A 24,495-nucleotide genomic window follows, 5' to 3' on the forward strand; every position below is an offset into this window, starting at 1 on the left:
GAGGCAGTAGATTCACATGATAGAAATTTAGAAAAGCACAAAAGGGTTTTCAGTGAAAATCCTCCCTTTTTTCATAGTTCCCCAGACACTACTTTCCCTCCTCCATTAGAGACATTATTTTGCCATGCTGTGGATTCTTCCAGAGAAATTACCTACACTCCAACATATATGTATCACGATTTATAGATGAATCTGTCTCATTAATTTGAAATATCACTTTTATGCAACAGTAAATCCTTATGTGTACTTTTGTATCACTCTCTTAGAACTGTCCATGCTTTTTTCCCTGTCTTTTATATTTGACATTTCTCTAGAGCCCTTTTATCTTATTTTTGATTTCTAAAACTTTCATTGTTTTCTCATTTGTTTCCCTTAAGGCATTATCCATTTTGTTCATTCGCTCTTGTATTACATTTAATTAGTCTTCATTTCTGAAATTTTTAAATTTATTTTTAATTCTGTACTGAGTTCCATCATCTCACTTTATTCTGATTTATGCTCCCTTTCATTATTTTTAAATTATGGTAAAATATACATAACACACAATTTTCCATTTTAACCCTTTTTAAGTATACAATTCAGTCACAGTAAGTACATTCATGATATCACGCAACCATCACTACCATCTAAATTTAAGTAATTACATCAAAAGACTGAGCAGCACTTCAGAAAGGTAGATGGAGCAGGATATGGTTTTAAAATTTCCAAACCCTGTCACGAAAATAGACGAACCCATACTAAACATTCATGGGTAGCTTCTACAGGCATTTATCATTTCCGGAACATTTTCTTCATTCCAAACAGAAATTCTACGCCCTTTATATTATAATGTCCCACCATGTTCTTTCAACTTCTGCTTTGTTTTACTGAATGTCTTTTAGCTCATTTTGAAATAGCAGGTTACTGTTTTGTGGGCCCATCTATTCTGACTTGTTTCTTTTGCAGATGAGATACTATTCTGCTCTTTATTCTTCTTTTTCCATACTACCTTTGTATGGGATTTTCTCTCAATCCTTTCCTGTTATTTATATGTTAGGTAAACTTAGTTTTAATGTCCTTAGAAAAGGTGAGGTTGAAGACCTCTTTTTTAACTTACAAAATTTTTCTGTATTTATTTTAATGCAGTCTTCAGAAACATGGGGCTTGCTATCTGAGGTTTACTGGCTCTGTTTCCCCTCCCCAACTTCATCAGGACATCTTCCCTCTGTGTCTATAGTTCCTCTGTGCACTGTCTCCTCCGTGTGGGCTACATCCAGGAAAGACACCCTGGTGCTCAGTGTCAACATATATAGGGTCTAGACCGCTCTAGTCCTTCAAACTCTTTCGCCAGCCCCTTGTACTTGCTCACTTTGGGCTTGGGCAAAAGCCCTCTCGGTCTCAGCTGCTCTTCTCACACAGGCCTTCAGTGCTTTCTGGTGGCTACTGTTGGTGCTTGGAAGGCCTCCTGCCATCACGTCCCACAGATGCTTCCTACTGTCTGTCACTTCTCTTGGTGCAGATGCTGAGACCTGGCAGGTGTGTGTATCCTGCACCCTCTTATGTTGGGGTTTCTAGTTTTGTGGTAAATGCTACCCATGGGTATCTTGTTTGGGCTGACCTATTTCCAGGAAAGGGTTTGAGGATATCCAATCACTGTGTTGCAGAGCCTATTTTTCTTAAATTCTGCTCCATCCTTTTACATATATTTTTAATTTGGGGACCCTGTAATTTTCAGTTCCCCAAAACAGAGTCCCATTTGCCCTGCCCTCATAGGACTTTGGGTCAGACAGGTATTTCTGTCTCCCCTCTCTTATTGCATAGCACCTCATGTCTACATTTGTTCACACCACATTTTGAATAAGAAGGCAAAACACAACGACCTGAAGGCCTCCTGAGTAGAGCTACGTTTGTCCACCAGGAGACGTGGAATAAGCCTGTGGGCTGGTGGAGAGTCTGTAGGCAGTCTCTAGTCATGATCCTGTATCTTTTGCTTCCCTTTTTCCTTCCTTTCTAATCTTCTTTTCTAAAAGTGTAGTAAACAGAATGCCCCACCTGCCCTACTTGTAAGAGACAATAGCAACAACAATAACACACACACAAAAAACCCCTACTTCCGGCCATAGACAGACACGCTGAGTCTCCCTCCACAACTAAGAAGGAATACAACTACCTCAAAACTAGAAACGACCAGAAGTTCGAGGAAATCAAACTACATGGAAGTCCAGCAAACAAAGATATAAAGAAGAAATACTCATGCAGACAGGTAGCGGGGCGGAGCCAGGGCCGAAAGGACGCAGTGTGGTAGCGGCAGCAGGGGCGGCAGCGGCAGAAAGTGCAGTCACATGTTTTAAAAAGTCAGGAGCGTTCCCAACCCCTCACCGGACCTCTCATCTCACAGTCCCAGCACTGGGGAAAATCAAGCCTCATTGCTTCTGACTGTGCACAGCAGTTGGGGTTGGGGCAGAGGAAGAAACTGCAAGTCTCTCAGCAGAGTCCGCTTGTGTAAAGGGCCCCCACAGTCCTAGAACGTCCGCAGACCCACCCACTCTGGGAACGACGGCCAGGGCAGCAGCTAGAGGGGTGCCAGTCGGGTGCAGTAGTGAGAGAGGTGACTGGAAAAGGGGCGAGTGCTGGGAAGGTGGCATTGTTCCCCCTCGGACCCCATACAGCACCACAACATGGTGAAACAGGTCGCCCTGTACTGACAAATCCCTAAGGCTCCGCCCTTTACAACGTAACAGGAGTGACAGCTCTACCTGGGACACAGAGGCAAACAAACACAGGAGCCTGTCAGAATGAGGAGACAGAGAAGTATGGCCCAAAATGGGGAACAGATCAAGGTTCCAGTGGGAGAACTAAGCGACGAGGAGATAGCCAACCTAACAGATGAGGAGATAAACCACCTAAGAGATGAAGAATTCAAAACACTGGTGATAAAGATGCTCACAGGAATGACAGATATGCTTGAGTATGGCAAACACAGAAGAGAAGAAATGAAGGCTATGCTAAGTGAAACGAAGGAAAATCCACACAAACCCAACGGTGAAGGGAAGGAAACTGGGGTTCAAATCAACGATTTGGACCATAAGGAAGAACAAAACAGTCAACGAGTGCAGAATGAGGAAGCAAGAATTGAAAAAAAATGAGGATAACTTCCCAAATTTTGCAAAGGAGATGGATATACAGGTCTGGGAAGCACGGAGAGTCCCAGGCGAGCTGGACCCAGAGGGCATCACACCAGGACACATCATGATCGAGATGCCAAAGGTGAAAGATAAAGAGAGGGTCCTGGGGGCAGCAAGAGAGAGGCGGGGAATTGCCTACAGTGGGGTGCCTATAGGACTATCAGCTAATTTCTCAGAGGACACTCTGCAGGCAGGAAGGGACTGGCAAGCGGTAGTTAATGTGATGAAAGGCAACCTGCACAGGACTCCTCTATCCAGCAAAGCTGTCATTTGGAATGGAAGGGCAGAAGAAGTGCTTCCCGGACAAGGTAAAGCTAAAGGAGTTCATCATCACCAAGCCATTATTATATGAAATGTCAAAGGGACTTACTTAAGAAAAATAAGTTCAAAACTATGAACACTAAAATGACAACAAACTCACAAGCATCAACAACTGAATCTAAAATATAAAAACAAAATCCAACGAAGCAAACCAGAATAGGATAGAATCACAGGTATGGGGATTATTTGGAGGGCTATAAGCTGGGAGGGGGGAGGGGGGAAATGGGGAAATGGTGCAGAAATTAAGAAGCATGATCGGTTGGTACAAAATAAACAGGGGGAAGTTAAGAATAACATAGGAAAGGGTGAAGCCAAAGAACTTATATGCACGACCCATGAATATGAACTAAGGGGGATGGGATTGCTGGAGGAAGGGGGTACTGGGCAGAGGGGAGCAAAGAGGGGAAAGACTGGAACTACTGTAACAATATAATCAATAAAATATACTTAAAAAGAAAAAAAAAAACCTGGTCCCTGCACCTGCACAGTTTTCTTCATCTCACTTCATGGTAAAGCAATTTCCCAGTTGCTCATTCCAACCACCCACCAGAACATCAGAAAATTTCATCTGCCTTAGTCTCAAATTGTATCACCAACAGTTCACAATTGAGCACTTTCCTCCACACCCACTCTAGTCCAAGTCTCCGTCATTTCTTGCCTGGATTAGTAGGAGAGTCTTCTATCTTAGAATTTCCCAAAGTTTCTAGATTCACAGAGCCCTTGGTTTCTAACCTCTAGGCTTAAAATAAAAAATAAAAGTTTTACCAGTTCCATTTATCAAAGTAGTTAGTTCCCAAAAACTTAAAAAGCATTTGTGCCTGTAGTAGGCTGGATAATGACCACCCAAACAGATCAGGTGCTATTTTATTTATGAAAAGTGTCTTTGCATGAGTGATTAAATTAAGGATCTTTAAATGCAGAGGTCTTCCTGGATTATCAGGGTGAGCTGAGCCATAAATGCAACCCCTGCGTCCTTATAAAGGGGAGGCAGAAGGAGATTCGGTGCAGACAGAAGAGAAGAAGGTGATGTGACGATGGGGCAAAGACTGAGTGTTGCCGCCACCAGCAGATCAAGCCTGCAGCCAGCAGAAGCTGTGGGAGGCGAGGAACAAGATCTCCCCCAACAGCCTCCAGAGGGTGTAGTCCTGCTGACACCTTCATTGGGCCCAGTGATACTGATTTCAGACTTCTGACTTTCAGAACTGTGCACAATACATTTCTGCTTTTTTCAAAGCCACCCAGGTGTGGTCATTTGTTACATCAGCTTCAGGGAAAATGCTACAATGAAACTACACATTGTACTGATACAATCGTTCAACAGCTAAGTAGATATTTGGAAAATAATACATGCGAATTTTAAAAATATTTTTATTTTTCCCTTAACCACAATTACTCATGTGATTATTAGGCACTGTACAACACGTCATACCTTAAAATCAAATTGGATCCTGCCAGCCTCATTTCCTATTCCAGATCAGTTTTCTAATAGTGCTTGCTTCTTGTTCCAGCTACTGCCAAAAACTCAACTTCACAAAGACAAGATAACATTGAAAAGAATATAGCGTGACCTAATGCTGAAACTGTCAACTAGTCACTGGGTAGAAGCACACACGGTATCTAACAGCTGTCAAGTATCACTGCAAATGCTTCAGAAATTTAAAATACACTGCTACACCCTGATGAGTTTGCTGTGGTGTTCCGGGGGAACCCCAGTGTACTGGGAACCGCAGTCCTAATCGGCTTACCTGCTCCAACCTTTGCCTCTAAAACTTGTCAACACAGTCACCAAAACTTCAGTCAGATCCTGTCCTCCTCCTGCTCAAACCCTCCCAGAGATCCTTATTTTTCTCAGAATCAAAGCCAACATTCCAACAGTAGCCTGTAAGACCCTACCAACAACAAGGGCCAGAAGTCATTTTCTTTAAAAAGCCAGACAGTACATACATTAGTCTTTGTTTGCGGGGTTGTCTCTGTGTCAACTACTCAACTCTCAACTGTAGCAGCTTACTCCATATACGGGTGGGGCCAAAGAGGATCTACGGTGTGAGTAGGTAAAACAGTTTATTCCAGTAGCATTATTTATTAATTTTTGTATTACTTTCCATATGAAAAACTGTATACCTACTTTGGCCCCACCCTGTTAGGTCATTAGCAACTCAGCCCTCACTCACAGTCACAAGAGTGGTGAGTGTGAGCAGCACTAAGCAGGGGAAGAAAAGCAGAGGCAACCCAGGCCAAGTCGGGCTGACTGCACACATCTCTCCCTTTGCTTGGTGCACAGTGTAACTCACCACAGTGCCTTGCTCACAGACCTCTTTTTAAGTTTCTCCACAAAATCCATCAGGTCAAGGTGGTTCATGATGCTTCTAAAAAAAGTCATCAGGTCAAAAACATGTGATATGTCTTACAATGATAGAATCTTTAAAATTTTGACAAGGAAAAGAACATCTGGACAAAAGCAGAGCGCTGGTACACAGCATGATCTTCAAACATACCAGTGAATGATATAAGTGAGGTAATAATACATAAAACAAAGTAGGAAATACATGGAAGATTCTTCTCTCTTCTGAACAGAATTCCTGGGGGTTTCTGCATTACTTAGCACATATATTCTGTTAATAAAAAATGAGGCCAAAATGTGTCAACCTATTTCTCACAGAAACTGAAAAAGTCCACATCAGACTCCTTCTTCCTGTACACTTTCACCTTCCCTCTTCCCTCTTCTCCATGAATGTCCTTGACTTTCTCTAACTATTATCCTCTTCATTTCTGCCTGGTCTTGCACCCAAGCGTGGCAGACAGAGAATCCTAGAGGCCCAAAATTCCACAGCGGCTGTTTGCAAGGGGGAGGAGACTACAGTAACTGCCACACCGGATACACTTTATGTGAGAAGGAAATGGAGAATATTGTGAATGCCTCTTCCATGTAAAAGAACAGGATGGCAGCATTCCTTCATGGGCCAAAGAAGCAGAGGAGGCAAATTCTGGTCAAGAGAACCGCAACCAAAGGCTGGGAGTGGAAAGGTTTGCAATGAGCTGACCCCTCTCGCTCTTTGGTATTTGCTTCTAAAGGGCAGAGTCCATTTGGGGAAGCCAAAGACACTGAAGAGAAGTCCCGGCTGCTCAAAGTTGACAGGAAGTAACATCCATGAGAGTAAGAATTCAACATCAAATCTGTTCTCAGAAACAACACGGACAATGAAGAAGAAAAAGAAAAGGAGAGCAGAAGAGAGATGCAAGTACAAACAGGCCCACCTTAGTGCAGCCCAGCCCAGCCCAGCCCAAGGAAGGTAGGATTCAAGGAGAAGGAACTATAAGTGGGGAGCCTTAGACCACATCATTCACCACAACATGCACTCAACAAACTCCATTTTATTCTTTAACCTAGTCACACAAAGAGCTCCTTAATCCCTTTCTCTGCTCCTCCAAAGCTGCAGTATATTCCCTAATGAGATGGCCTGATATAATTTCATTGGGAACATTGTAATTATACAACCTGGATGTCCCTTTCCCTTCTACCTAAGGATATTAACAATATCCTATTATACAACATAATATAGAGAATTAACTAATATTTAATTATATTAATGAGCATCTATAGAAACATTGAGATGATTCTTTTTTTAACATAAGAGCCCGAGGAAAGTGAGATTATCACATCTGCCTTGTAAACTATGACAATGGTCCCCAAAACTCAGCCATTTAGTTGTTGACTTAGCTCCCTCCATCCAATCCTGTCATCTTGTTGGGAATTTGAGCTCCCTATTGGCTCCCTGGTGACTTTAAACTGCGTGTTTTTGTGACATCATTCTCCCACCAAACCTACCACAACCTGGTAGAATCTTGGGGTTTCCATGGAGCTGTCTGTAAATAAATTCGTATCATCACAACTGACCAATGACCAGTAACCAGTGGCCAGTGACCAGTGTGACCAGTGACTTTCGCACTGGGCACATGTGCTCTTTGGCTCCAGCCACTCAGCCTTCTCATATTGTCTCCTCGTCCTTTGCATCTACAGTTGATAGTTCCTCTTCTCCTCTGACCATGTCAGGTAATGAGAGAATCTTTTCTAAAGTTATTCCTTAGATATTTTTGGGCCCTACATTTAGCACTAGAGCCAAAATACTATATTATAAGGGGAGAAAGTGTGATCTGAAAATCTGGAGACTTAATTTTAGTTTTGATTTTGACATTCCCTAGCTATGTCACTTTGGACATGTAATTCAATCTCTCACATAATCTGCTTTTTCCTCATCTATTACATTAAAACATTAGTTTGGTTGTTATTTCTAATCCCTTTCTTTTCTAATAATGAGCCTTAAAGGACACCCATATAAAAGTGAAATCAAGACTTCCCGAGACCATTACAACAGAAACAGATAGAAAACCTAGGTGACAGAGAAAACTATATATATATAAAACCATGTGTAATGGTCTCCCACCACTGACATTTCTACCTCAGAGTTTTAAATTTAGTGCTGTTTAAAAAGTAATTTATACCAGTTTTTCGAGTTTTCTATCCAAACTAAGTGAAAAAATATTGAAAGGTAGGTATTATTTTTATCAGCATAGGCCAACAGGAGGAACCGAGAGGGAGGGGAAAGTATAAGAACGAAGGAGGGAAAACCATAGGAATGAAAGAAGACAGCATGGAGGAGCCCTCAAGAGCAAAAGTGGTAGTTAGGAATGGAATGTTGAAGGAATCCAAATATTTTAAATTAAAGCAGCAATAGCACAGGGTAAAATCTGCTCAGAGTAGGGCAAAATAAAGGTGACTTTTAGCAAATGCTTCCATTAGTAGAGTAGAAAGAAAAGTAAGACCAGAATAGAGTATCACTAGGCAAAGAAAGTTGTCCAGAAGTCATGTGTTTGTGTTTAAAACCACCTCTCTGAACACAGATGGCAATTGACAACTGAATATGAATATTTAAAAGCTATATTTTAGAGCAGAGGTTTTCTATAAATGTGAAACTATAAAATTGGTTATCTGGGGGGCTGGAGGAAACAGCACTTTCAGTGTTTCACTTCATTCTGATTTTTAAACTTTGTAGATGTTTAGTCTATCAAAAATAAATATTTTTAAATGCTATATCCTTATTTGAACCAGAAAGACTAATTCTTTTGTGTGATGACTATGTTCTGAGACAAAGTGGGTTTTCATCTTTACAGTTAGTTTCTCCCTAACACAGACAGCACACTGATAAACAGCCATCATCTCTTTTTAGATCTTAGCTACCTAAGAAAAAGAGAAAAGTCACACCCCATACTCTAATTTCACATTTATCAAGAAACAATTTTGTGGAGTTTCTTGGGTATTCTTACTTAAAATTTTTGAAAATTAAATCTATGATGAAGGTTTTTAAGGCTTTGGGTATAACACATTCCTGGATGTTGAAGGCCATTATAATCCAGGTTTTAAGATAAATATAAAAACTACATGATACTTTTAAGTGTCCTTTTGTGTTTTATTAATTGGAATATATATTTCTACTGGACTCACTGTTATATAGCTGTTATATATCTGTACTTGCTGGGTAATATTCAAATGAATGTGAATGAGCACAATAATGGAATTCCTTTACACTTACTTTACTCTCTGCTTTATAGCTGGCTTTACTAAAATATTTGTCTATATTGGGGCTACCTGTACATACACATTTATTGCATCTTGCTACTTGTTAGGCAATTTTTACTGATATGTATTCTCTGTCTGTGTGTACCAGCTGGGAATTCCTTCAAAATCACCTTTCATTCTGGGCTACACTTTGCTTATAGTACTCACTGAAATAAAATAGGCAACATTCAGTTTTACACTATTGCATGTATAAAACAGAACTTCACGTACTACCAAATTTATTATGCTTTGATCCTTGCTGCATGCCCTAAATTTTATATACATATACACATATATATGTATTTATTTATATATATGTACATATATATATATATTTAGTTCTGAAATATGATTTTCATTTCATTTGTAATATATCACTTGTCATATATGAATTACTGCTGTTGTTGTCATAAGCACTTTATGGATGAGTAGCCTAAAGCTCAGAGAGTTTAAATAATGTCTTTCTTTCAAAAAATACTTCTTGAGAAACACACTCTCAAATAGTCATTTTGAGAAAGGATCAGAAGTCAGGCTTCAAGAATGTAAGAATGACCCTTCATTTTTACCAGCCAGACTGAGTTATATGTGATTTCTAAGAATAACATGTGAACTGTGCAGGCAAAATGAGACGCTGAAGGTTATGATGATAATAGCTGTACTGGTTTCTCATGGACAAAACTCTGCCTACATAAGAGTTGTATCGTTCCCAGTTTATGGCTGTGTAATGCTCAGAGCACAGTCCTGCAGGGCAGTCAGGATGCTGAGGTTATGTAACCTGAGAATAATACTGATATAAAGGGAGAACTTAAACAACTCTATCTGACCTCTCTGAGCCTCACTTACCTCACAAATAAAATGAGAATGCTAGAACAGAGGTTTTCTAAAGACTCCTGGTTCTAAGCGCTTCAATTCTAGGAAATAGCATGCAAATCAACACAAGTGCAGGCTCAAGAGATGACAGGGCAAGGAGAGGTTGATTCTAATCTCGAGAACAATATACAAACCACACTTGTTGGTCTTCTGAACATTTTTCCTTAGTTGGGAGCAAAGGCACTTAATACAGGGAGTAGTAAACTGCTCTAGCACGTACAACCATCGTAAACTGTTTTATTTTTGATATCTCAATGAGTACTGGTATTAGAGGCTTTCTGATAGCAACAATCTAATTATATTCTTCAAACATAGTGAGAGTTCATCAGTCTCACTGACTTTTTTCAGCACCCTCTTGTTCCCCACAGAAAATTTCCAAAATCCACATTTCCTTGGAAATTCAGATTCTACACAGCCCTCTCTTCCTGCAGTGAGCAATGCAGCCTCCCTAACAGGAAGGGTCTGCAACTTCTCCAGTAACTCTACTCCAGCTGTCAGTTCACAATGGCTACTGCCATCAGCCTCTGGCACCTCTTTCCAAGCACGCGTGGGTAGTGCCTGCCTCTACCAACATGCTAGCACAACTATGTGGCCTGGAGGCATTGGCCAGAGCCAGATCTCCACCTCAGCCGCTTCCAATCCTGGGGTTTTTCAGTGGGCTATCACAGGAGGCTCTGAAAAGAAGTCATCATCACTCAGAGCCTTCACTGTGCCTGTCATTGGCCAAAACACAGCTGTTTCTTCCATGTCTATGGTATCCCAGTATAATACCACTTCAGTTGCTAATCACATGGCCCCTGTGTATCCATCACTTTCTGCCCGCCTTGTTCAGGTGGCACCATCTCAGATTCCAAATCAGGGATATAGCCTGTCACTTCCCTACCAGGAGGGAGGTCAGGTATACTACTATAATCCAGGCACACAAGGGCCTCTTCTCTCTGGAGAACTTGGTCCCTACCTCCAATCCTATGGCTCTGTTGTTTCTTACATGGAAAGCAGAGCCTCTGTCCCTCAACCAGAGATGGTCATGGTACTAAAGGACAATCAGCCCACAAATGTGATTCCACTGGCCTCCACCTCTGGAATCTACTACTCTGTGCCCGCTCAACCCATCGCAGATACAAGTTTTCAAGGTGAGTACAAAGAGCAAAAAGGAAGAGGAATAAAGTCAGCATTCAAAAATAGGGCCAATCTGCAGCCGGGAAGTGGTGAGTCCACAGACAGGTGGAATTTATGTCCTGTGACTTTAGAGACTACTACCCTCAGTCAGAACTCTGCATTTTCAGAGTCAGTACGAGAACACATAATAGAGGTGGGAAGGTTGGACATCTAAAGGCCATGTACGCTCTATGTAGGAGAACCACAAGAGCATACCAAGGGATATCACCCCTTCACTGCCCTGTACTACCACACTGAAATGAACTCCCTTCCCTGATTTCTTGATTTAGTCTATTTGTAGAGGTATTTCAGAACTCTTACTGTGACAGTGCCAATTTCACTTTCTCTCTCTTGGTTTATACCAAGACTTAAAAGAGCTGTTTCTCAATACTTTGTTAAAGAAAAAATAATAGGCTAAAAATCTGTCTGTGCTTATTCATTTCATTAGGAAGATTTCCATTCCCTCTCCTAGTGTGTGGTATGAAGTGTTCTTATTAACTCAGGAAAGTTGAAAGAATTAAAAGGATTATATGTGAAAACGCTAGGCTTGTAAAATATTTTTTAAATCACTTTTACTTCTTATTTGACGCATAACAATCCTGTGAAATTCAAAGATAACCATGGAACAATGACATTAAATGACCACCAGTAACAACTAGAACAGTGGCCTCCAACTCTCTAGCACAGGGTGCGGTCCATGAGCCTTAAAAAGAGCTCATAGAAATACCTTTCCCATTGTTGGAAGGAGCAAGGTTGCTGCATTTGTGATAAGGAAGAATTTTATTTACCAGGAACTAACTAAGTTCTCCTTGATTCCTTTGTAGTGATGGAGCATTCCCTGAGGATGGAGACTTCCCTGGGATTGCAACCTCCAGGCCAAACATTTTGTCTGCCACAAACTCCAGAACTCCCTCAGTCCTGTAATAGCAGAAATACCCAGATATTTGAGAGTAATCCACCACCTGGGAATGGGGACATTTCAGTGGTAGCTCCTGTCCAAAGTTCTAGTAATCTACTGTCACTGCCTCCAGTGCCAAGCCAGGAACAGAGAGAAAATAAGAATTCAGACAATATTAAAGCTCCCCTTTCGAAGCCTCTGGATGCCTACCAGATTCCAATAGAAAACCAAGATCTTCCTCTGTTCCCTTTAAAAATCTCTAATATTTATGAGTTCCTGGACAGTACTGACTCTCTTGTCCCAGAAAAACAGCCCGATTGTGAAAAGGATGATCTCAGAAAGAACAGCTTGAGACTTAATAACAGTCTTAAAAACCAAGACACACTTGAATATGGGACTGAACCTTATGATGGTTTTGTAGACATCGCTACACTGGTGAAGGATATTCAACTTCCCCCACCCATAGAGCCCTTGGATGATCTTGATCAATCCATAGGTCCCAAGGATACTCAACTTCCCCCACTCTTAGAGCCCTTGGATGATCTTGATCAATCCATAGGTCCCAAGGATACTCAACTTCCCCCACTCTTAGAGCCCTTGGATGATCTTGATCAATCCATAGGTCCCAAGGATATTCAACTTCCTCCACTCTTAGAGCCCTTGGAAGATCTTGATCAATCCAAAGGTCCTGTGGAGATCAAAACCAAAGGTACCAGAGGCAACAAGTTGAACAAGGTGCAGGAGAACTCAAGTGTCATTAAGGCTTCTGATAAAGCCAGGAAGAACAAACGTAAAGCCTCCGAGCCCATCAGCGTTGCTCCCAATGCCAAAGCCAAGCCTGAGAGCCCAGATTGCGTGTGCTTGGGAGAAGTAGGTATTTGCAAAGTTGCAGCCAGTGGCATGGCTCCCACAAACACAGCCAGGCATTCTAACAGCAAGCCTCACAAATCTGCATCCAGCAGAAACAGCAAAACCAAGAGCCACGGGCAGGGTAAAAACAAAAGAAAAAAAGACAACAACTCCAAGAAAGCTGAAAAGAATAAGCAGGCAGGGAACAAAGTTAAGGCAGAAGAAAAGCCAACCATTTCCAAGAAGCAGCAGAAGAGAAGCCAAACTGAGCTGACTCAAGAGACCTTCAAAAAGCCTCGAAGCTGCCTAGCTATGCACATGCTGGAATCAGTGCAAGTGTTTCACGCACTGGGGAAGAAGCCTGATAAGAACACTGAACTGTTTTCATCCCGGGCCCTGGGAAACTCAAGCAACCCTAAAGGCCCCCAGCCACCTCCTCCTACCGAACGAAGGCTGGATACCTCGGGTGAGGGCAAAGGTCCTGAGAAAACTCAAGTCAAACACCAGAAAACAGATGGCAGTGCTGAAAAAGAGTGTTCTTCTCCGACTCAGATTGAGCTGCCACCTCCTGGCCAGGTCAAGTTGATATCTTTGCCTTTTTTTAAACTGGACAAACCTCAAGCTCGACCAGTTCCTCGCAGGCCACAGCCTGTGGCATCACATCGGCCTGCTGTGGCTAACCCTGCCCGGCCTGGTTCTACCTCAGTGCAGCCTGCTGCAGTCCACTCATCCCGGCCCACTGCTGCACCTTTGACAGGTCCTGCCAGACCACCTTGCTCAGTTTCAACCAACCCATCTAGACCAGGTTTGACCAACACTACCTGCCCCAGTGTCCCTCCGTCTGCTGCTCCCAGGCCTGTGCCGTACAAAACATCAGGTTGCAGTTCTTTCCAACGGGAGCCCTTTCACAGTACTGTGACCAAGCCCCACTTCCCACCCAAGCCTCAAAACCAGTATCTACTCCAGGATTTCGCCCTCCAGCCAAGGCCATGGAAGAAACCCAGCATTTCTGGGCCCATCGTATCAAATCCCATCACAAATGAGCAGAGGCCAGAGCGGGAGGCCATGAAGAGGAAGGCTCAACTAGAGCGTGAGAATGCTGCCAAATACACCTCTGTGGGGAAAGTGCAGTATTTCATTGAAAGGGAAAAAGAAATGGAAATCTCTCAATACCATGGCTACGCACGGTAAGAGAGGCTAGCATGGTTGGTGCCACTTTGAATGCCAACTTTTTCCCATAGATAGATATACATTTCTCTATTCTGGTATATTTTAAAACTTAATAAAATTGAATAAATAAATAAATGTAATAGACTTAGTAGATGAGAAATAAAGAAGCCTTCTGAATTTGGAGATGCTGTTAACTGTGGTTTTTCTGTGGTGACGGTTGGGATCAAAGGCTGCCTGAGAATGAAATATTGGAAGTTGGATGAGCAAATCAGGGACAAGGGGTAAGAAGTGAGGAAAAGGCAGGAACTTAGTCCATGGTCGTAATGACCATGGGATTCTCCCATAGGGGAGAGGTGTTACCAGTTTATAAAAAGAAACAGAGGAGGGAAAAAGGTCTAAAATTAAGATAATAGAAGAAAATTGGATTAGAGTTGAAGATGGCAGAAGATGACTCTTGGTTGGCCAGAAGAAATATAAAAAGTCTCCTGTGGTGGCTGGCCGAATGCCTCATGATCACCAAAGAAGTATATATATTAGAAAACAGGTTCTGGAGACATTTCCAGCCGGTTTGGGTTGCCTTACCCAAATCTGATTGTAGTTGGAGGAGGTGAGTACAAAACAGGGGAATCTACCAGATGAGTGGCACTGGATTACTGTTATCCTGGGGGCAGCTGGTCACTAGGGCCTGGACAACTGGTGAACTGTTGCAGTAGGAGGGATACCCAGAACAGGCCATGTAACGTAAACGACCATTTACGCAATGCCTGAGCGCCATGCCCACTAAGACACTACTTCAGTCAACTTTCCCAACAACACTCGAGGCCAGCATCCCTGTGCCACTTTACTCCTGATGTTCAGTCATGGGCTGAGGTCACATTGCATGTGGTGGAGCAAAGCCTCCATTTCAGGCTTGTCTCCAAAGGCCTCAGTATTTACAAGGGCCCGTGGGTGGAAACCTGACTTTCAGAGCACAGTATCCCGATGTTACTGGTAGATGACATCAAACTTCAGGTGAAGCCTAAGCATTTAAGTAGAGGGGCCATCAAGGGCCTCCTCTGTGACCCAGGCTGCATGTGCTGCCTCGTCTAATCACCGCCTCAACCAAAGTCCATGAGAAAAATCTGATGGAAACGTCCATTGCCATGGGGGCCAGAGCCACAAGCGCATGTGCACACTTAATTGCTGCTTGAACAGCCCTACTACAAAGGGATCAGTTCAAAGGCGCTCCTTGGGAGGCCTCCTGGGGCTGCTGGGAGAAGTGGTGGTGGGGGAGCATGGGGAACAGGAAAGAGAGTGGAATAGGGGAAGGGCAGAGATGGGACTCATCATCATTTGAAAATTGGTAATGTGTATTTCAACAATTATTTTTATTGAGGTATAATTTGCATACTATCAAGTTCATCGTTTTAAACTGTAAATGCAGTGATGTTTAGTGCATTCAAAACTCGTGCAACCATCACCATCCTCTACCCCCAAACATTTTCACCAGCCCCAAAAGAAACCCCCTTCATCATTGGCAGTTAGTTATTTCTTGTTACCTCGTCCCTCCAGCCCCTGGCACCACTACTGTGCTTTGTATCTGGATGAAAGTCACTTTTCCAGAGATTTCATATGTGGAGAAATACAATATGTGATGTTTTTGTCTGGCTTCTCTCACTAGCATGTTGTCAATGTTCATTCGTGTTGTAGCATGTGTCAGTCCTTCATTCCTTTTTATGACTGTATAGTGTATTGAATGGATTTACCACTTTGTTCATCCTCTCATCAGTTGATGGGCATCTGCATTGTTTCCATAAGCATTTTACATTTATTGAGAGTTCATTCTGTGCCAGGCGGCAACAGGCTACCTTAATCACTCCATTTCACAGATGAGGAGATTGGCTTGGAGCTTGTCAAGTATTTACCCTAGATTAAGAGCTGGCAGTTGGATGAGCTGGGATTTGAACTCAAGCAGTCAGACTTCTGAGGCAGTAGATTCACATGATAGAAATTTAGAAAAGCACAAAAGGGTTTTCAGTGAAAATCCTCCCTTTTTTCATAGTTCCCCAGACACTACTTTCCCTCCTCCATTAGAGACATTATTTTGCCATGCTGTGGATTCTTCCAGAGAAATTACCTACACTCCAACATATATGTATCACGATTTATAGATGAATCTGTCTCATTAATTTGAAATATCACTTTTATGCAACAGTAAATCCTTATGTGTACTTTTGTATCACTCTCTTAGAACTGTCCATGCTTTTTTCCCTGTCTTTTATATTTGACATTTCTCTAGAGCCCTTTTATCTTATTTTTGATTTCTAAAACTTTCATTGTTTTCTCATTTGTTTCCCTTAAGGCATTATCCATTTTGTTCATTCGCTCTTGTATTACATTTAATTAGTCTTCATTTCTGAAATTTTTAAATTTATTTTTAATTCTGTACTGAGTTCCATCATCTCACTTTATTCTGATTTATGCTCCCTTTCATTATTTTTAAATTATGGTAAAATATACATAACACACAATTTTCCATTTTAACCCTTTTTAAGTATACAATTCAGTCACAGTAAGTACATTCATGATATCACGCAACCATCACTACCATCTAAATTTAAGTAATTACATCAAAAGACTGAGCAGCACTTCAGAAAGGTAGATGGAGCAGGATATGGTTTTAAAATTTCCAAACCCTGTCACGAAAATAGACGAACCCATACTAAACATTCATGGGTAGCTTCTACAGGCATTTATCATTTCCGGAACATTTTCTTCATTCCAAACAGAAATTCTACGCCCTTTATATTATAATGTCCCACCATGTTCTTTCAACTTCTGCTTTGTTTTACTGAATGTCTTTTAGCTCATTTTGAAATAGCAGGTTACTGTTTTGTGGGCCCATCTATTCTGACTTGTTTCTTTTGCAGATGAGATACTATTCTGCTCTTTATTCTTCTTTTTCCATACTACCTTTGTATGGGATTTTCTCTCAATCCTTTCCTGTTATTTATATGTTAGGTAAACTTAGTTTTAATGTCCTTAGAAAAGGTGAGGTTGAAGACCTCTTTTTTAACTTACAAAATTTTTCTGTATTTATTTTAATGCAGTCTTCAGAAACATGGGGCTTGCTATCTGAGGTTTACTGGCTCTGTTTCCCCTCCCCAACTTCATCAGGACATCTTCCCTCTGTGTCTATAGTTCCTCTGTGCACTGTCTCCTCCGTGTGGGCTACATCCAGGAAAGACACCCTGGTGCTCAGTGTCAACATATATAGGGTCTAGACCGCTCTAGTCCTTCAAACTCTTTCGCCAGCCCCTTGTACTTGCTCACTTTGGGCTTGGGCAAAAGCCCTCTCGGTCTCAGCTGCTCTTCTCACACAGGCCTTCAGTGCTTTCTGGTGGCTACTGTTGGTGCTTGGAAGGCCTCCTGCCATCACGTCCCACAGATGCTTCCTACTGTCTGTCACTTCTCTTGGTGCAGATGCTGAGACCTGGCAGGTGTGTGTATCCTGCACCCTCTTATGTTGGGGTTTCTAGTTTTGTGGTAAATGCTACCCATGGGTATCTTGTTTGGGCTGACCTATTTCCAGGAAAGGGTTTGAGGATATCCAATCACTGTGTTGCAGAGCCTATTTTTCTTAAATTCTGCTCCATCCTTTTACATATATTTTTAATTTGGGGACCCTGTAATTTTCAGTTCCCCAAAACAGAGTCCCATTTGCCCTGCCCTCATAGGACTTTGGGTCAGACAGGTATTTCTGTCTCCCCTCTCTTATTGCATAGCACCTCATGTCTACATTTGTTCACACCACATTTTGAATAAGAAGGCAAAACACAACGACCTGAAGGCCTCCTGAGTAGAGCTACGTTTGTCCACCAGGAGACGTGGAATAAGCCTGTGGGCTGGTGGAGAGTCTGTAGGCAGTCTCTAGTCATGATCCTGTATCTTTTGCTTCCCTTTTTCCTTCCTTTCTAATCTTCTTTTCTAAAAGTGTAGTAAACAGAATGCCCCACCTGCCCTACTTGTAAGAGACAATAGCAACAACAATAACACACACACAAAAAACCCCTACTTCCGGCCATAGACAGACACGCTGAGTCTCCCTCCACAACTAAGAAGGAATACAACTACCTCAAAACTAGAAACGACCAGAAGTTCGAGGAAATCAAACTACATGGAAGTCCAGCAAACAAAGATATAAAGAAGAAATACTCATGCAGACAGGTAGCGGGGCGGAGCCAGGGCCGAAAGGACGCAGTGTGGTAGCGGCAGCAGGGGCGGCAGCGGCAGAAAGTGCAGTCACATGTTTTAAAAAGTCAGGAGCGTTCCCAACCCCTCACCGGACCTCTCATCTCACAGTCCCAGCACTGGGGAAAATCAAGCCTCATTGCTTCTGACTGTGCACAGCAGTTGGGGTTGGGGCAGAGGAAGAAACTGCAAGTCTCTCAGCAGAGTCCGCTTGTGTAAAGGGCCCCCACAGTCCTAGAACGTCCGCAGACCCACCCACTCTGGGAACGACGGCCAGGGCAGCAGCTAGAGGGGTGCCAGTCGGGTGCAGTAGTGAGAGAGGTGACTGGAAAAGGGGCGAGTGCTGGGAAGGTGGCATTGTTCCCCCTCGGACCCCATACAGCACCACAACATGGTGAAACAGGTCGCCCTGTACTGACAAATCCCTAAGGCTCCGCCCTTTACAACGTAACAGGAGTGACAGCTCTACCTGGGACACAGAGGCAAACAAACACAGGAGCCTGTCAGAATGAGGAGACAGAGAAGTATGGCCCAAAATGGGGAACAGATCAAGGTTCCAGTGGGAGAACTAAGCGACGAGGAGATAGCCAACCTAACAGATGAGGAGATAAACCACCTAAGAGATGAAGAATTCAAAACACTGGTGATAAAGATGCTCACAGGAATGACAGATATGCTTGAGTATGGCAAACACAGAAGAGAAGAAATGAAGGCTATGCTAAGTGAAACGAAGGAAAATCCACACAAACCCAACGGTGAAGGGAAGGAAACTGGGGTTCAAATCAACGATTTGGACCATAAGGAAGAACAAAACAGTCAACGAGTGCAGAATGAGGAAGCAAGAATTGAAAAAAAATGAGGATAACTTCCCAAATTTTGCAAAGGAGATGGATATACAGGTCTGGGAAGCACGGAGAGTCCCAGGCGAGCTGGACCCAGAGGGCATCACACCAGGACACATCATGATCGAGATGCCAAAGGTGAAAGATAAAGAGAGGGTCCTGGGGGCAGCAAGAGAGAGGCGGGGAATTGCCTACAGTGGGGTGCCTATAGGACTATCAGCTAATTTCTCAGAGGACACTCTGCAGGCAGGAAGGGACTGGCAAGCGGTAGTTAATGTGATGAAAGGCAACCTGCACAGGACTCCTCTATCCAGCAAAGCTGTCATTTGGAATGGAAGGGCAGAAGAAGTGCTTCCCGGACAAGGTAAAGCTAAAGGAGTTCATCATCACCAAGCCATTATTATATGAAATGTCAAAGGGACTTACTTAAGAAAAATAAGTTCAAAACTATGAACACTAAAATGACAACAAACTCACAAGCATCAACAACTGAATCTAAAATATAAAAACAAAATCCAACGAAGCAAACCAGAATAGGATAGAATCACAGGTATGGGGATTATTTGGAGGGCTATAAGCTGGGAGGGGGGAGGGGGGAAATGGGGAAATGGTGCAGAAATTAAGAAGCATGATCGGTTGGTACAAAATAAACAGGGGGAAGTTAAGAATAACATAGGAAAGGGTGAAGCCAAAGAACTTATATGCACGACCCATGAATATGAACTAAGGGGGATGGGATTGCTGGAGGAAGGGGGTACTGGGCAGAGGGGAGCAAAGAGGGGAAAGACTGGAACTACTGTAACAATATAATCAATAAAATATACTTAAAAAGAAAAAAAAAAACCTGGTCCCTGCACCTGCACAGTTTTCTTCATCTCACTTCATGGTAAAGCAATTTCCCAGTTGCCCTTCCAAGAGCAGCTCTCCGATCGGTGCCCCTGAAGAAAGCCCAGGTCCTACCTGTGCCGTGTCCCCTCTGAAGACTCTGGTGTGGGGCTTCCACAGACCACTGCATCTGCGATCGGCCTTTCCCAGAGGAGGCCTCTGACTGGCCTTTCCCCCATCTTCAAAACTCCATCCTTATTATAGTACACAATCTTACTTTTTTTTTGCTGTTATGGACTTAATATTTTTAAAAAAGTTTTATATAGCTGCTCAGTCTACCCCTTAGTCCTGTCCTTCATTTCTTTTTAAACACCTCTCTAGGTGGGGCCTTGTTTCTCCTGAGCTCAACACTCGGCTGGCGGATTTAATACCTTTGTGTGGTGTTGAATAGCTCTCCACACTTGGGCTGGATCCAGAGTCAGTCTCAGCTACACATGCCCAGACAGACAGAGAGGACCCTTATGACCAGTCAAAGGTGCATTTCTGCACAAGCTGCTAGGTACGTGGAGCCTGTCATTCCATGCATACCACAGCCACACAAGCACTTCCCTGGCAGTGCAGGGAGACCGGGGCGCAATGTTCTGTCGCTCGGAGAAGACTTCGAAAGGAAATGCTGGCGGTTTGAATACCAACACCATAAAGAATCAATGCAAGGCCGTGGATAGAGAGGGACATAAGGCGTCCTTTTGTTCAGCAGCAATTAGTACATTCCAGTAGAGCCAGTTCTGGGCAGGGAGCAGAGGCAGTAGCCACAAAATGGCCTTTGTCCGCACAGCCATAAAAAATGCCAGTCAGTGGGAGTGAACGCAGACATATAGTCCAGAGAGTCGATTGTAGATATCCTGATCTTGGCTTTTACAGTGAAACTATTCTAGGAATTCATGGACCATGGTCTGTGGAGGGAGAAGGAAAGCAAATACCTCCTTCAGAAAAGGTGCCACTTTCTAAAGAGCTCGTTTTAGGGTGGAGGGCTTTTGCTTACTAAGAATGTTGGCTGTGTTATTTTGTTAATAGCATATAGATCCAGCCAAAAAAAGACATCTCTCCATCTTCACTCACCCCACCCCGCCCACTCCCCCAGTTCCCTCATGCACACACAGAAATACGTGTTTAGCCATTTTGACTCACAGCTAAATAATCTTAAAACTGTGTTACACCTTTGTGATTGTAAACATGCATAGTAAAACTTGCTCATTAGGTAGGTAGATATTATTATCTCCATTTTAGAACTGGGAAAAATGAAGATCCAAGAAGTTTAGTAGCTAGATGAAGGTCAACTGGCAGAACTCAAATTTTAGTCCAGATCTGTCCCCCTGCATTACCTGGGTATCTGATCTACCCCTCAGGAGCCCTTCTCCTGTGAGGACACATTGGCCCAGTGTTAAGACTGCCTGAGTCCTCATCCTTCCATAGCTATAAGATGAGCACAGCTCTGTGCTTTGTTTTCCTGTACTTCACAAGGGGCATGATTTTGGTGCCTCTGCCATAGAATTCCGGGAGCATGGGAAATGTGGAGTGATTAGAATAGTACCTGGCAGTTAGTCAACAGTAAATGGGCCTATTTCCATTATCTCAAGAACTATAGAAAAATAAGACTTATCCAGAATCAGTGGGCTAGGCTTTGAAAGTCTTTTCCAGCTTGAAGGTTTTCACACGGAGGCACACATTTTTTATCTCATCTGGGGCTAATCATATACATCCAGGAGGTGGTTGGACACATTAATGGTGCACATTTTGATTTTTTTTTCCCTCGAGAAGATAAGATTTGTTCCATTGACTCAAGGGAGAGAGAATGCTTAGAAGAACCTGAATGGAAGTCATGGGGACTATAACTGAGGCTGCCTCATTCAGTAATGGGGCGGGGGGCAGGGTTTAATTTTTTAATTGGCACACACACACACGAATAAGAGTAAATAAATTCCATCTAGTTTTTTCCCACAACTCTAAAAAATATATAATTTTTCAGCTTTATTTCTTTGTGGAAATTAACCGTGGTTTTTTACAAGGCCAGATGCTAGCCAGCCACCATGGTAATCTCAGTTGAACTGAACCAACTCTGAACTATCAAATATGAAATAGTAAAAGCAAACCCTTTGCAGAGTAATAATAATAAATTATAAACTAAGACATACTGAGCCTTTATTGGGTGATAAGTTCACTTTCTTGCCTCATATATAATGTTTTTTGAGAGTTTCACCTCTAATGAAATATTTTCACTGGACTTTGGCACATAATTTAATTTCCGAAGTTTGAACTTTTTATTAGTGGAAGGGTGGGAACAAGGTGCGAGTGTATAATGCCTGCCCTACAGATCATCCCAACCCTCCTGAAATGATTCAGAATATTGTCATCGTCATCATCACCATTGTCCTTCACTGGTCACTGTGTCCCAGGAGCTTGCAGCATCTTACACAACACACAACTCAGCAAGAAGCGGGCTCTGAGTTGGTTCTAACTGAGGAGCCACGTTCCTATCTTGCTGTAGGGACTTCACTCCAATGCAACACTTTAATACTGTAGAATGGGCCTATTTCCATTATCTCAAGAACTATAGAAAAATAACACTTATCCAGAATCAGTAGGCTATGCTTTGAAAGTCTTTTTCAGCTTGGAGGGTTTCACACAGAGGCACACATTTTTTTTTATCTCATTTGGGGCTAATCATATACATCCAGGAGGATGTATAGATATATAGATAATGTAAGTACAGTATTCTTCTTGTTCACGGTAGTTTTGGTCTGTAAAGTCACTGAGAACACTGAATTAGTAAATGCTGAACTACTGCTCCTGGGAGAAACAGAGTTAGGTTCCTGTGAACCTTTGGTCCCAACACTTTCATCAGCCCATCCGTGCATAACCTTATTGTGTGTGTGTTTCCGATACTGCCGACTCACTGCTGTTGAATGCATGGCCAGCACCACTGTAACTCACACTAGACGAAGCACACAGGCACAACACTACAGCAAGTGACTTCTGCACAGAGCACGTCACGGGCTGCCTGCACTGAGGAACTCTAGACAGCATTCCAGCTCTGTACTTAGAAGCCGTTTTCAACAGCAAAGTCACCAACAAAAAGGCACAAAAATGTGAAAAATGTGGCACTAACTATACTGCAACCAGAGCTACAAACCAGCAAGGCAGACGTGGCCCCGTTCTCGTGCCTCTCATTTGTGCCGCCTTGCCTGCGCGTGTCTGAGAAGGCCCAGGGCAGCAGGGAGCCCTGATCTGGGAGGTACAAATCAATGTCAGTGAATAGACAGAGTCACAAACAGTGAGCATCCAGAAATGCAGAATCCACAAATAATAAAAATTGACTATTGCTTAAAACCCAGGGTTGCTGACTAGGAGATGGAATAATACGCAGGTTAAGAGCCAGATTTTAGAATTAGACCATGTGTGTTCAAATCCTGTCTCCATACATGTGAAGTGGGCAAATTCTCCTTTGCATCTTAGCTTCATCATCTGTGAAATCTGACAGATAAAAGTACTTATTACATGAGGTTGGTGTGAGGACAAAAACAGTTAAAATATACAAAGTTCTCAAGACAGTGCCTGACAGATAATAAGTGCTTGGAAAATGATAGCTAATCTTTCTCATTCCTCTCTCTCTGCCCCACTCTCTTTCAGGGAAGTAGAGAAAGGTGAGGAACGCCAAACTAAGAGGACTTCATGATGAGCTTCCATACTTGAAAAAGCAGAAGCAATTCTACCATTTCCCATCTAACAAGGAAAAATTGAATATAACACTGTTGTATTTATTAGGATAATAAATCCATCTACTTGTGGATTTCTAGACATTTCTGAGATATTGTTATCCTTTACTTTCATATAAATGAATTTCCCTGAATTTTGACATACAGCTTTCTTTTTATGAAGCTTAGTATTCTAACTTTTGGATGAGTAAGAAATGGGAATAAGAATAATGTGTACACAACATGTGGTGATACACGTTTGGCCCAGAGCCAAAAGGCATGATTCACTGTGTCTTAGACAGCATTTAATTTCTAGATAAATCTTACAGTCTGTGTCATGCAGCCGAATAATCGCCCTCAGATGACAGCTCATCCACATCACAATTCCGTATTCTTAGAGAGTAAATAAACTGTTTAAGATTGAATTTGCAAACTAAATGTATGGAGAAAAAACGATAATAAGTGGGGTGCATGGTTAATAATACTGTACCTCAGCACAAAAAGCAACTTATAACTATGAAATGTATGGGAAGGTAGCAGTTGAGAAAGAGGAGGTAAGAAAAAATACAAATGCTATCATGAGCAGTAATTTCAAGTGTTATCAGTAAAAATTCATTATATTAATTTTAACTGTACCTTAACATAGAAGACAGGATTATTGAAAGTATTAAAACATCATTATCTTTATTGACATCTGAACTGTCCCTGAGGAAGGAAGAGGGAATGACAGCTGAAAGTTTGCACAAGGATTACTCACACAAGAATGTGAGAGAATAGCCATGGACAACCAGAGGTTGAATTT

At 42.4% G+C, this 24,495-nt stretch overlaps 1 protein-coding gene across 1 annotated transcript; it reads left to right on the forward strand.

The window, feature by feature from the left end:
- Positions 1-7,439: 7,439 nt before the first annotated feature.
- Positions 7,440-14,065, forward strand: LOC150006668 (uncharacterized protein C2orf78-like). Its single transcript, XM_090280774.1, has 4 exons — positions 7,440-7,536; positions 10,338-11,102; positions 11,952-12,521; positions 12,711-14,065. Exons 1-4 carry the CDS (start codon positions 7,440-7,442, stop codon positions 14,063-14,065), a joined length of 2,787 nt encoding a protein of 928 aa, XP_090136900.1.
- The last annotated feature ends 10,430 nt before the right edge of the window (positions 14,066-24,495 follow it).

Source organism: Furipterus horrens, unplaced genomic scaffold (genome assembly GCF_987537825.1).
Source record: "Furipterus horrens unplaced genomic scaffold, mFurHor1.1.pri manual_scaffold_6, whole genome shotgun sequence".
Classification (NCBI taxonomy): Eukaryota; Metazoa; Chordata; class Mammalia; order Chiroptera; family Furipteridae; genus Furipterus; species Furipterus horrens.